At 39.7% G+C, this 14,979-nt stretch overlaps 1 protein-coding gene across 1 annotated transcript in view; it reads right to left on the bottom strand.

Annotated features, from left to right (window-relative positions):
* Positions 1–6,135: 6,135 nt before the first annotated feature.
* LOC117485225 overlaps positions 6,136–14,979 on the bottom strand; it is a 34,558-nt gene continuing 25,714 nt past the window's right edge. Inside the window, exons 7-16 of the mRNA XM_034133772.1 lie at positions 10,049–10,360; positions 9,156–9,416; positions 8,593–8,847; positions 8,296–8,415; positions 8,164–8,179; positions 7,976–8,064; positions 7,776–7,826; positions 7,637–7,693; positions 7,450–7,509; positions 6,136–6,507 (exon numbers count right to left, since the gene is read on the bottom strand). Of these exons, the coding sequence (XP_033989663.1) occupies positions 6,398–6,507; positions 7,450–7,509; positions 7,637–7,693; positions 7,776–7,826; positions 7,976–8,064; positions 8,164–8,179; positions 8,296–8,415; positions 8,593–8,847; positions 9,156–9,416; positions 10,049–10,360 (1,331 nt within the window). The 3' untranslated portion in view covers positions 6,136–6,397. The remainder of the gene's footprint in view (positions 6,508–7,449; positions 7,510–7,636; positions 7,694–7,775; positions 7,827–7,975; positions 8,065–8,163; positions 8,180–8,295; positions 8,416–8,592; positions 8,848–9,155; positions 9,417–10,048; positions 10,361–14,979) is intronic.

Here is a 14,979-nt window from a genome sequence, read left to right as displayed (position 1 = left end):
GAAATTAAAGAATATAAAGGCTTTGACAGAGTCATCAGCTTTTGCAGATTTAATATGTTTATGCACAACTGGCCTAGTCTGGCAGAAGCTGAAATGTCAGGTAGATGTATGAGAACATTTAAACACAGAATATTATCTTTGATCTTTGAGAGAAGTAACCCTGGAAATCACTTCGCAAATTAGCCTTTTTTATGAAGTTTTACTAATTTGAAGAGACATTTGGCTAATGCTTGTCACCTTCACATTTCAAAACAACATAATACTTCAGAAACAAACATTTTAAATAATTAAAACTCACCATCTTTAGTGATGTTGACTGCATTACTGAACTGTCCTGTTTCAGACTCACACCAGAACACTCCACTAACCCAGCTTCTGGTTATTGTGCATGCGGATCCAGTCATTGTCCCCCAGGAAGGGGAAATTATTTTGACCGGACATTTTGATCGGAGAGATTTAGATTTGCCGGTCTGCAGCATATATGCGGTCAAAGTTCGGTAATTACCGGCTAACGGAAACTCTGCTTCTGCCCCAAACACTCACTAAAGCTCCACATGTGGATTCATCCACTATTTCTTCCTGTTTGGTAACGTCTGCAAAAAGCTATTAGCTGTTTAAGGAAAACTATTTGGCCTTTTAGTGAAACAGAGAGGGTAGAGAAGCCACTAAGTGTTGGTGTTTTTATGGGATTTGACGACAATAACATTAACAACTTGAATTTATTTGGATTTTGGATTAGCAAAACAAGACATTTGAAGACCTTACCTTGAACTTTGAGAAACTGGAACGGACATTTTTTACTATTTTCTATTAAACCGATGTGATATGTTAAAGTCCAATCGATTTAATAAAAAAGGAAAGGTCTGTTGTAGCCGTAATCAAAGCATTACTTTACAAACTCACACATATCTCTTGCTGTATTTGTATCTAGTCCTCTGGTCACTGCACATGCAATCGGGTAAAGAAATGACTTTTAATCACAAAACACCTCATAAAAATGTACAGAGTTTGTAACTGGGTGTTTTAAGATAGGTTTGTTCAATTAAACATGACCCCAATTTACTCGAAATCCTCAAGAACCTTTTCCATTTTAAGATAAGTCTTACTTTATAACACAACAGGACTAAGTGATATACAAACAGCCATATCCCATTGAGGAAAAAACAGTCAAACCAGATAGTGAATTAACAAAAATGACTGTAAAAGAAAACATGTTTGGCCACATAGCAGAAGCCCTGAAAGACGGAGGTACCGGCTGCAGTTTGACATGATTAGCATTTAGCCGCTGTTAACGTCTCCTCCTGAACACAACAACAGCGTGGAAGTGTTTCTGTAAACTCTTGTTGTTGACATCTCATCGTAGAGCAGTATGTGGAAGTGATTCTGTAAACTCTTGCTGTTGACATCTCATCGTAGAGCAGTATGTGGAAGTGTTTCTGTAAACTCTTGCTGTTGACATCTCATCGTAGAGCAGTATGTGGAAGTGTTTCTGTAAACTCTTGCTGTTGACATCTCATCGTAGAGCAGTATGTGGAAGTGTTTCTGTAAACTCTTGCTGTTGACAGCCGGTATATTTTGCCCTCAATATGCGCTGAAGCCTGGCAGCATTCAGCGCAGCATTTGTTAATGTGAATTATTGATGCGTTTGTTCTCAGATCGCCTGGGGGGCGTGTGCGCTCGTGCTAACGGGGAACGTGGTGATCTTCAGCACCATCCTGGGCTTCTTCATCGTCTTCGGATCCAACGACGACTTCAGCTGGCAGCAGTGGTAAACCAGCAGAGTCTGAACTGTTTTTATTAGCATTGCAATTATTATTATTATTATTATTATTATTATTATTATTATTATTATTATTATTATGGTAAAAACTGTTTGGTTCTTGTTGTTGTTATTTATATGATGACCGCCCATCCATAGACTCACACCCAACCAGTGCAATACTTAGTTTTTTTTACCGCCTGCTTCATGTTGAACTGACACAAGTGGGATGGAGAATGCTGACTTACAGTTGGATTTGTACTTGTTTTAGTTTTGCTCTTGTGAATTTTTTCTCCATCTCTGTGTTTCATTTGGAGCTGATGAGCGCTGGTGAACAACTGCTTGTTTTATCTGTGAACAAATATGTTAAAATAACCCCAATTGAGTGTGGAATAAGACTTCATCTGACCAAAGGGACTGGGTCATACCTTACTCTATGTAGTAGAAAGCTTTTCCTACACCAGTCTAAGTGTAAATTGCAGAAAACTGACGGAAAATCTGCATCACATAAACTCAGATTACACCACTCATGATGAGGAAAAGCTCTATTTCCATTTGTGTCCAATTTGATTCAAACTAAAATATCTTTTGTCACTTAAAATGTGATATTCCTCTAATAGAGTGCAGATTTAAGTTAGCTTTGTGCTAATGTAATGCTACGATCGCTAAGCTGTGAAAGTCTAGAAGCTCAGTGTGTGTTTTAGACTGTTACTGCTAACAACCCTTCTCATCTCTACACCCTGTTACACGTTATTCCGTTTTCTTTATTTCTTTGGGACCATGTTGGCATTACACGTTCAATCATTTTAATTTCTGCAATCCATAAAAGTCATAAGCTGTCGCCACACAACACAAGTAGACGTTGTTCAGGAGCAGCAGTGTTTGTATCCTCTTTCAACTTAGACGAGAGGATTTGTTTAAACAGCCTCAGCACCACCGCAGAGATCAAATTAAACCGACTAGGTGATTTCCCAGGCTGCTTAAATATTCACGAGTTATTCTCGGCATAGCTGTTTCCTCACTCTAATGTCAGGTGAAGAAAGCATGAGAAGCCACAGCTAGCGTACAGTAGTTAGGATTATCCTGAGGACAGCGATTGAAACTGAGCCAAGCTAAGAACCGGCCGACTTATAACCAGTCACTGACGGCCGCAAAGCTTTTAAACAGGACCCTCTTAAAATAAAAGCATCCAGCGTCTCTGCTCAGTGTAGTTTCCTCTCTCTAGAAGCACATCCAGATTTGTCGCACATTTCCTCACACCAGCATTTCTCATGGTTTATGATTTCTATGTTCTCCGGCCTGTGGGAAGGACATGTGTGTAATAAATTGGCAGATTACAGGTGTAGCTCTCCTGTTTCACTGCATTAGGAAGATAAACAAGGAAGTTAGGGTCTGGTTCCTTGTTTAATGGAGGGTAAAGGGTCGGACATTTTAATTTTAATTTTGGGATGGTTCAGTTTGAATATGTGCCCTCTGGAAGACACTTTTATTTTATTTAAATAAGGACTGATGACTGACGAGAATTTGTATTGTGTCTATAATGTCAAAATGAACATTTGCTTTTGTTTGTATGTGTTGTAGGCCAGCCCAGATTTGTTGTTGTTATTGTTTTACCGTGGGTTTGCATGCACAGCAGATTTCCAATACAAGTTTAATCCTGCTACAAATAATTCTTTTGTTGCAAAAATGACAAATGATGGTCTTAGAGGGATTTGTATTAGCTTTCACCATAAACAGTTGTTTGTCAAGAAATAGTTATAGCACAAACATCACTCCAAATCCAACATTTGGCATTACTGTATCTCAATGTCCTTATCAATACACCTTAGAAATGTTGATAGGTGGTGTAAAAAAATGCATTTGATAGCTGTGTACTAGCTTTATGCTAAGCTAATCGCCTCCCGGTTCTATACTTGAAGCACAGACATGACAATATCTGTCTTCTCATCTGTATCACATTTACAGCTACAATTTCTAAGGAAGAACAACTCTTAATTGAACCACATTATTTCTCAAATAAATAACAAATTCTATCAGAAAAGCATTGGAAATCTGCAGAGGAATCCCGCGGCTAAAAATGCTAACTGACCCTGGGCCTGGCACTACAATTCGGCATTACTGTAACACTCCTCTTTAATATATATATTTATTCTGTTACGTGACTCTTCCAGAGATCACCCCCTCAGTGAAGGCACTGATTGTATAAAAGCACCATAATAACCATGGCAGCTTTTTCATTTCCAGTTATATTTACCTACGTTAGTGAACATTGAACACTACTGACATGATTTGTGTAATTGTTACGTGACACTGAATCTGATGCTCTGAACATCACGTCTGTTTAACGTCTGGATGACACTGTGTGGAGTTTAAGCTAAATGTGTCAAATGTTCTCTGACTTTGTTCTGGTGTGTAGCGGTGGGACGGGTTTCTCTGTGTTCCTGTGAAGAGAAACTGATTCGGGGAGGATATTGTATTTATTTATTTTAATAAGGAGCTTTGTGTCAACGAACGTCCAACGCCATTTTCTATCTACAATGTTTCTGTTCAGTAGGCAGAAGTCAGCATGGTGGTCTTCTTGTTTCTTTTTTTTTCTTTTTTAAATAAACGCCATTTTTGAACATCCTCTCCTTTGAATGACTACACATACATTTGCATGACACTTCACAGGAAATACTAGTATAGAGGTATAAAGAGGGCATTTAAATATATACAGTTTTTATTTTATATCAATCTTTAATAATAGTTATACTCAACGGAAGTCAACTTGATGGCTTACCGAAACATGGACCACATATGAGCAGAAAATAAACCTTTATGAAATCGTTTTTTAACATAATTATAATGTACATTTTGTATGTGTTACAACCTGGCTCGTGGGCTGTAACAAAAAGTTGGGAGTCGAGACGAGGGGTATGAAAATATAACAATAATTTATTAGTGGACACAAAAATAAACAGCCGCGGCGCGAGGCTTACACGGGAAGTGTGCGAGAGGATTGAGAGAGGGCCTCCCGAAACGCGATGGGCTGTATTATAGCAGCCGCCCAGGTGCAGCTCGTCAGTCCACGATCACCCACAGCACTGGAACCTGCAAACAAGAGAGAGACCACGGAACGCCTAGTGGTGTGGAGGGGTCGTCACAGTATGTAGGCTACAAGCTATAACTTTAAATATAATGTTTCCTGTGGGCTCTCGTAATTGCTGTGTGAACAGATACTGAATCGTACAAATAATTAGACGCTTTCACACCAAGTAATTTGCCGTACTTAGTTCATCAGAACTCTTTAGTTCTGATGAACTAAAGAGCAGATCGCGTTCACACCATAGACTGTATATTTTTCATTTTCAGGATTGAATGTTCAAACCAAGGCCTAAAACCTGGCATTTCATAAGAAAGTGACTAATATATAGACAAAATGTAATATTGGATAAAATACTACACCAAATGGACAGACACAGATTAAAAATAAAGTCCCCTGGTTTGTCTCTAGAGTCTACGGAGCCCCTAAAGGGACATGGAAAAAAAAAAAAAAGTCGGGATAACGGGTTAGTATCTCGTGAAAAAAAGAAAAAAGACGATAAAAAAAGAAAAAAGTCGGGATAACGGTTTAAGAGACATAAAAAAAAAATATGAGAAAAAGAATAACAACGGGGGCCCCAAGGAGATCGTCTCGGAGGTGTCCTGCTGAGAGGTAATCAGCGACACTCCCAACACACCAAGATTACTGGCCGCCGCCGCTATCTGCGCCCCGAGCCTGAATATCTTATCCAGATACTCAAGCATTTCGCGGTCACGCGGCAACGGGGGGCAGGGGCCTTCTCCCCTCTGCCCACCCGGCTGCCTGCGGAAGCAGATGGGCCGCCAGGCTTTCATCCAGTGGGGGCACACCGGGACCCTCCGTGTCCGAGTGGCCCTCCACTCTGAGGATTCCAGCCCAAGTAGCCACCGGAGCCTTCGTTCTCAGTGGCTGCCGCCATGTGGCCTCCACACACCGCCAGATGTCTGGCAGGGGGGGTGAAACGAAGGCCGGTTGTGCTGGCCGGGCCGTAGAAGCCCTGACACAGGCGGCTCACCGGCCTCGGTGGCAACGGTGGGGGGAGCGGCAAGCCTGCACGCTCCGCCGCCATAGTCATCACCGCCGGGAAGTCCTGTCGCGCAGACCTGTGCTGTTGGCCTTCCTGGCGGTCGCCGGAAATCCCAGACGACGAGGTGTCGTCATCGTCGTCCCTCTCCGTCCAAAAGAAAACACATCACCCTCACACAAAAAACCACCCTTGAATGATGGGATAGTAGACTAAAAGCTTTAGGAATCCAAACTATAACATATAATAAGTACCCTGTATCAAGATTGATGCAAAACAAGTGACATTTGACCTTTATAGAGAGATTTAGAAAAAAAACCTCACTTCTGGGGTCATTTGGGTGCATTTTCCATATCTATGGACCCCCTCGTTCGATTTTGACAATTGACACCTATTTTTAACCGTTAGAGCCAATATAATCGAGGGGAAGTTCCTAAAATCCATCTAAACATTACCCATTGGTGAATGAGTGATGCGTAGCCAGAATGCCCAAAACCGGAAGCTGGGTTGTAGCTCTCATACACTCTATGAAAACTCCATTTTGACATAAATGTTATGATGGATTATCAGTGGAGTTTCCCTCACAGCTCAGTGACACAGACGTTTTGGTGACGTGCTGCCCACTGTCAGGACTCACTATGAGAGACGCTGCTGAATTCAAATCTGAAAAACAAAAAGGGGACATTTTAACCGTGAAAACTGTAAAAGACATTGCATGCAAAAAGAGATTAAACAAGCCTAAAAAGTGAATGTTTAATCCATGCATATATTGCATTTGTTGAAAGTAAAAAAATAATTAGTGTTGTTGGTTTTGTTATATGTAAAAAGCAGTCATTCCGATTGACACAATATCAAATTAAAGTTAGTTAGATAGATTCACAACAATTAAACATGTATTGATACAGATAAATGAAATGTAATATGCCCTGATGATTATTTCATGAATGCATAGAATTGTCAGAAAATAAACTTAACAAACATTGAAAAAGTTATGTTAAAGTGGACCTATCATGCTATATTTGAATAATATAGTGTAGGACCATACCTATATAAGGCATATTTATACTTTTTTTTTTTCAAAATACCAAACAGATCATGCATTTTAGCCATGCCTCATTTTGCTCAATTTGAATTTTTTTTAGCTCTTTAGTTGCAAGGGCAGATTCAGTGAGAACAGCACCATCTACTGGCCAGCCATATGTACTACAGCGTCTCCAGCGCTTTCGAACGGCAATGGCCGTGGCTGTCTCCTCCTGATTGGTGGAGTTGGCCCAATAGCCGTAGCGCCACTGTCCTGACGTCAGGACAGTGTTCAAATCTGGATCAGTTTTTATCAGATCCGTTGCAGCCCCTTTTTTAGAGATTTTGGTATGGAGGAAAATAGAGAGGGTTGTGTTTTCTGACACTTGGTGAGTTCCCTGGAACACCGGGGACACATATTCATGTATAAAAGACGTACAAAAGTGCATTTTGCATGATAGGTCCCCTTTAAGGATTTGAACATTGCTGACTTTGGCAACACCTTGTGGTACATTTTAAAATGACACCCTAGCAGGCAGCACGTAACCATATCAAAAGCTTAAAGCGAGTAGTATTTCTTCATACCTGCAGCTGATGCCATCTGCACATGTGAGTAAACACAATCCTCCGGTTCATTTCCCCCCCCTGTTAGACAGATCAGGAGAAAGCATGAAAAGACAATAGGCCCTACTTCACTTAATTTAGGCACTGCTAGCCTACAAAAGCACCTTAATTATTGTATGTTATTACGACATATAAATCAAATACTCACCCTTCTTAGACATTTTTTTGAGCTCGAGCACAGAATATGTCGCATCCCTGGATTCATCTGAAATATAAAATGTATTTTATATTTAAAAGAGTGAACCTTGAATTGTCATATTCCAGTATTTATATTTACTATACTGTACCATTTGCAGGTCCTTCAGGGCCTTTGATTGTTTCATAGAGACAGGCATTATCTGAAGAGAAATCAAAATCAAACCCAATTCATATTAAAATCCCTCTGTATGAACTCCTACATTTTTTAAAACAACCAATGAGAAATGGAAATGCTACGCGGATGCTACGTTCACAAAAAAATCAAAACGTATTAAGGATTCAGGCTGACCCTGAAGAACGGAAGCATATTCCCTTTGGTTAGTTTCGTCCTGGTTGATCATGTGGTCTCTAGCAGTGCTCTGATTGGTCCTCTGAGATCTGGTGGGCAAAACACATGTAGTAAATGAAGTGGATTTATAAAGGAACATATCACTGCTGTCATGTTCATAATAAAATAAAAAAGAGCGTTGTACCAACCTGATACAGCATGAATCTGTTAAAAGAAGACATTTGCTGCTATGTTATTATGTTTTGCAAAGTGTCCTACTGTTAAAACAGTACGTGTGGTTACATTAGAGTCCATCTGATATCAGAAGAAAATGATCTCACCTTTTGACTTTCTGTATAAATGCAGGAACAGCAGCAGGAGAATAATCAGTACAACTCCACCAAGCAGCCCAACGATCAGAAGAATGGGAAATTGAGAGGCTTTTCCAGGCCTGGACGCTGCTATTATAAGTAATCTTTATTAATATTATATCTCCAACACTTTCCTGTAATAGATTAACTTTATAAAACCTTTCTCTCTTACACAAACACAGTTTAATTCAGATGAAACTAAACTTTCTTTATCTCAGACTGTAACACAGCTTACAAAAAAGGAAGGGTTTTAAAAATCATACTTACATTTGACTGAGAACCAACTCTCTGGTGACGTCCTACCATCTGCTGAATCTCTCTGTTTACATTTATAAAAGCCTTCGTCTGACTTTGACACTGCAGAGATGTTCAGCTCCTTCCTGGTATCGTTCTGGATGAGTTTGTCATCTTTATAGAAATCCACATTATAAAGAACAGATCCTGTCTTGAACTTGCAGCTAAGAGTGACAGAACGTCCCTCAGCCACAGGACGGACAGGACTCACCAGGATCATTTCATCATCTGAAAAGAAATCAAAGAATATAAAGGCTTTGACAGAGTCATCAGCTTTTGCAGATTTAATATGTTTATGCACAACTGGCCTAGTCTGGCAGAAGCTGAAATGTCAGGTAGATGTATGAGGACATTAAAACACAGAATATTATCTTTGATCTTTGAGAGAAGTACCCCTGGAAATCACTTCGCAAATTAGCCTTTTTTATGAAGTTTTACTAATTTGAAGAGACATTTGGCTAATGCTTGTTGTCACCTTCACATTTCAAAACAACATAATACTTCAGAAACAAACATTTTAAATAATTAAAACTCACCATCTATGGTGATGTTGACTGCATTACTGAACTGTCCTGTTTCAGACTCACACCAGAACACTCCACTAACCCAGCTGCTGGTTATTGTGCATGTGGATCCAGTCATTTTCCCCGAGGAAGAACAGGGATAAAGGTATGATTTCGTAAACGTCCTCACTCTCCACTCTGTGGAGTTTCCCTCACAGCTCAGTGACACAGACGTTGTGGGGAAGTGCTGCACACTGTCAGGACTCACTGTGAGAGACGCTGCTGAATTCAAATCTGAAACACACAAAGAGTGAACATTTAAACCATGCAGACTGAAAAAGACAATGCATTGGTATGGCAAAACTGCCACTTAATTTACCCTGAAAAAACAAACGGGAACAAACTAAAGTAGGAGGAAAACAAAAGTGAAAGTACCAGTGCCTCAATCTCACACTACAAATGTGTTTAATTATATGTATTGTTTATGTCTTAAACTATTTAAGCAGCAGATAAATATCTTAAAACATATTCCAAACTAATAAAGAAAACACTTACCAGTTATATCTAATGTATTGTAGAAGCCTTATATTATTAGGTTTTGGATTGACAAAGTCTAAAGTTTGAACCATGGCGAACAACAACTCATGTGTCAGGATGAAAAGAGATTATTTTGTGTTCAAATTCAGTCAAGTCCAGAAGATGAATCAGTCAATCATCATTCTGTTTTAGAGAAAGGTTTTGAAAACTGAACTATGACCTGATGCTGGTGTAAAAGAAAAGTTCCCAAAATAAGTGACTTTGTTCCATTTTGCAATAATGGAAAAGTCAAAACAAACCTCAAGACCAGGCAAACTTTGATAAAGACATTTGTTGGCCTAATGGTGGCACAAACTACAGAAAGAAAGAAAAAGGAAGAACATACTGACCTCCAGACCAGACAAACTTAGGTTTACTCTGCCAACTGTAAAACACTGGATCCTCTCTTCCTGCTCTGCACACATATCCTGCTGTGTGTGTTTGTCCATCAATGATGAAGAGATGCTGTTCAGTCCCATTCTCGCTGCCAGGTAGCAGCTCATAGCTGTAGGAGTTGTAGGAGTGGTCTGGCAGTTTGGGAACAGCCTTATACCAGTAGAAGCTCCAGCCAGCAGACGGATGATCAAGCCTGCAGTTCAGAGTTACTGAGGCTCCAGGACTCGGCCATGATGGAGACACAGTGAGGACAGCCTCAGGTCTGTCTGTTGGAAAACAACATTTCACAGAATGATAACGTTATGATGTATAACTCCTTGGATTCAAACAAACATTTTAAATAATTAAAACTCACCATCTATGGTGATGTTGACTGCATTACTGAACTGTCCGGTTTCAGACTCACACCAGAACACTCCACTAACCTGTCTGCTGGTTATTGTGCATGTGGATCCAGTCATTGTCCCCCAGGAAGAACAGGGATAAAGGTAGTCAGGTTTCGTAAACATCCTCACTTTCCACTCAGTGGAGTTTCCCTCACAGCTCAGTGACACAGACGTTTTGGTGAAGTGCTGCACACTGTCAGGACTCACTGTGAGAGACGCTGCTGAATTCATTTCTAAAACACACAAAGAGTGGACATTTAAACCATGCAGACTGAAAAAGACAATGCATTGGTATGGCAAAACTGCCACTTTATTGACCCTGAAAAAACAAACGGGAACAAACTAAAGTAGGAGGAAAACAAAAGTGAAAGTACCAGTGCCTCAATCTCACACTACAAATGTGTTTAATTATATGTATTGTTTATGTCTTAAACTATTTAACCAGCAGATAAATATCTTAAAACATATTCCAAACTAAAAAAATAAAGAAAACACTTACCAGTTATATCTAATGTATTGTAGAAGCCTTATATTATTAGGTTTTGGATTTACAAAGTCTAAGGTTTGAACCATCGCGAACAACAACTCATGTGTCAGGATGAAAAGAGATTATTTTGTGTTCAAATGCAGTCAAGTCCAGAAGATGAATCAGTCAATCATCATTCTGTTTTAGAGAAAGGTTTTGAAAACTGAACTCTGACCTGATGCTGGTATAAAAGAAAAGTTCCCAAAATAATGGCGCATTTCCACTACACGGCCTCGCACGGCCTCGCTCGGTATGGCTAGGCCTCGTTAGGACTGGCTCACTTTATGGCGCATTTCCATTACAGTTTAGGAACTGGGGTAGTATCTATAGTAACGCAGTGTAGGCGGAGCCGTGACGTCATCTTCAATGAGAACCCCAGAAAAACAACATCAGCCGTTAGCTGTTAGCACTCAGAGCTCACAGCTCCTCATATCTGTTCAGAAACTAGACAAAAGTTAAACAAGTACAAACCACAGACTGTCTGTGTCATGGTGAATACAGTCGCTGCTTTATTTATGTCTGTATAGGCCGTTGTTGTGAGTGTGGACGGTCGGAGCATATACTGCGTTAGCTTAGCCAATCTCCATTTAGAAAAAAACGCATTTAAAAGGTTTTTCGCCTGCCGTCTGTCTGCAGACTTGTCAAAGCATTAATTCATGGTTTTACTAACCGGTATCAGTATGTTGTTACTTCGGCATCATTTGAAACGTGTATTACAATTAAATCACGGTCAAATATGTCCATCTTGTTGTAGTTGTAGCCCCCTTGCCAGCGATTCTCTCTCTAGTTTAGCATACTCAGCCCGACTCAGCCTCGTTGTCTCTGGCCCTAGACCCACGATTTTATGAGGCCAGAAAAACTGTGAATTAGGACCCGCCGGCCGGTACTAGGCCAAGTGGAAACGCAACCAAAAACGGGCCGCTGACGTCACAGCCCTCTTAAACCGTGCTCCGCGCTGTAGTGGAAACGCGCCATAAGTGACTTTGTTCCATTTTGCAATAATGGAAAAGTCAAAACAAACCTCAAGACCAGGCAAACTTTGATAAAGACATTTGTTGGCCTAATGGTGGTACAAACTACAGAAAGAAAGAAAAAGGAAGAACATACTGACCTCCAGACCAGACAAACTTAGGTTTGCTGTGCCAACTGTAATACACTGGATCTCCTCTTCCTGCTCTGCACACATATCCTGCTGTGTGTGTTTGTCCATCAATGATGAAGACATCCTGTTCATTCCCTTTCTCACTGCCAGGTAGCAGCTCATAGCTGTAGGAGCTGTAGGAGTTGTAGGAGTTGTTGGAGTGGTCTGACAGTTTGGGAACAGCCTTATACCAGTAGAAGCTCCAGCCAGCAGACGGATGATCAACCCTGCAGTTCAGAGTTACTGAGGCTCCAGGACTCAGCCATGATGGAGACACAGTGAGGACAGCCTCAGGTGTGTCTGTTGGAAAACAACATTTCACAGAATGATAACATTATGATGTATAATTGGTGGGTTACATGCACTCCTTGGATCCTACATATTTTCTGCATACAGTATGTAAAAAACTAATTTAAGTGTGAACTGTACTTAAATATAATAACCAAAATACTATTTGTATATACAGTAAAAAAAAGTTAACTGATAATAAATGACTTACTCTCAGAAACTGTCAATGTGAAAACAATCCATTTGTCACAGGTAATAAAGTATAACAAGGTTTGTTGGTGAAGTATTATCTTTATGTAAATGCTTTGATGTAAGAAACTGATTCCTGTCTTCTTATTCTTATTTTAATACTCATTATTTTGTGATAACGAAAAGCACAGGATTGTACAGTATACTTCACCTGCCTATACAGCGTCAGTGGAGCTGTTCAAACGTTAAAACATTACAGTAATGTACAGATTATATATTAAAACCAACCCGGTATCACGGCCAGACGTGAACATGTGACGATCTACCATGCTGGGAGACGTGAATATGTCACGGTTTCGTCCCTTCAAACGTGACAGTTACACGGTATTGTTAACATGGCCCAACCAATGGAGAAATACCCGGAAGTGCCAAGCAAATGGTCTACCGCGCCTATTGGTCGGTTTTTATTGTCAAAATGTTTTTCATTTATTTTTTAATCGTCACACTCGATTTCGCCGATTTTCTTGTTGCCCTAGCTGGTCGACACCTCTTTTAGCAGAAACAAAGGCTACATTAATGTATTAAATCGATGTTAATCCATGTGTGTTGATCATTGACTGTATATATAAAGGTGTGGATGTGGAATTAACGGACGTGACGTTGTGCGATTGCGTTGCCAGGCAACGCAATTTACAAACTCTTCAACTACAACCCTAATTATATTTAAAAACATTTTAGAAGGCCTCACGAAATACTTTAATGTAAATTCAAATGTAAATGTGAAGGGATGTGTGTAATGTGGTGATTGACATTATTCACCCACGGATCTATGGGTTGGGGGTATTGTTCCGCACGGACATTTTAGTTAACCGGACTTCCTGTTGATGTGAAATCCGAAAACATTTAAAAAAAAAAAAAATAATACTTTATTCCGAGTTTGCTTGCTTTTCTCTTTGGAGGTCATCACATAACGGCATTGTAATACACGGTTCGGCTGCATTAAATATGACATATCTGCCGTAGTTCTGTATTTATAGAGCCCTGATGAGAAGACTTCTGGACAAACAGGAAGAACTGTCGCCAAAACTGAAAACGTGACGTGGATCATCAATATATCAGCAATTAAACAACATCTTACATTTCTTTTCACACAATACGTCTCCTTGCAGTATCAATACTAATTCGGCTGACTTTTATATTTGATCCAATTGGTAGATAGGCTGTATTTACACCATAACGGTGCACAGCTGATAGAAAGGCACATCTAGTGGTTAAAGCACGTTATTGAATTTTATTATTTTATTATTTTTCACAAAAATGAAACCATCAATCGCAAAAACAGAATTAACTGTCATTAGTAAACCACTCAAATAAAAAGATCATAAGTGGTTTTGTTTTACATATATTTTAAGGATAATAATAGCAATGTAACACTGTCTATGACACTTACTGTTAAAATAAACTGATATGGTTCTAAACTGTATTGAAGTAAACATGTATTATTTTGAATTGTATTTTAGTGAACATGTATTGTTTGAACTGTCTTAAGTAATCCCATATATAGATATTGTCTTCTCACTTACAACTCACTGACCCAGAGATCCTGTTACACACACATACACCTCCTTCCACCAGCACACACACATATTATTTTCAAGGTTCTTTCTGGGCATCAATATATCTGTGTACAATGTTTGGTTGTCTGGGAAAGAATAGTTTGTGTGAAATATTCCTTGGGAAAGTAAAGGAGTGAATACAGGTGCAGAGATAAGATTGACTTTGCCCTTGTGAACTTCCGAATCTCACGCTCTGCTCAGAAGAAAACATACTTTTTCTCAGAACTCTGATTCGCTGTATTGGACCCGACCAGAAGTGAATCCAACCAGTAAAAACACCTGGGGGAGTGAGCAGCTCACACAGCTCCTCCCCACGGACTCTTTGATTCGCTTCGGAGTAAAATGGGAAGGAAGAAGTTAACACATCTCCGCCCCAAAATATGAATATGAATACTGTTGTTTTTGCATGTAAAATGCTTCCTGTTTTCTGACTGGCTGGTCCCGATACCTGTATCGCACAGCAGTGGAACCTGAAGTCCGGAGTACTCTGTAAACTTGTATACGTGTTTTGTTTCTTACCAGTAAAATCAGATTATTGTTATAACCTTTATTCCGGTGTTTTGAATTCTTTCTTTATTAAATATAACCAGCCTCATCTAACGAACGGCGCGTAGCGGAGGGGGGCTTTAAGCCACCATCCAAAGTATTTGCTACAACACTGTATAACACTGATTTGAAAAACATACAGAAAAAACTAATTCACTGCCCTTAATAAAGTATTTAAATATACATTTCAGGT

This window comes from Trematomus bernacchii, unplaced genomic scaffold (assembly GCF_902827165.1).
Source record: "Trematomus bernacchii unplaced genomic scaffold, fTreBer1.1, whole genome shotgun sequence".
Taxonomy (NCBI): domain Eukaryota; kingdom Metazoa; phylum Chordata; class Actinopteri; order Perciformes; family Nototheniidae; genus Trematomus; species Trematomus bernacchii.
This window is presented reverse-complemented; position numbering and strand designations above follow the sequence as displayed.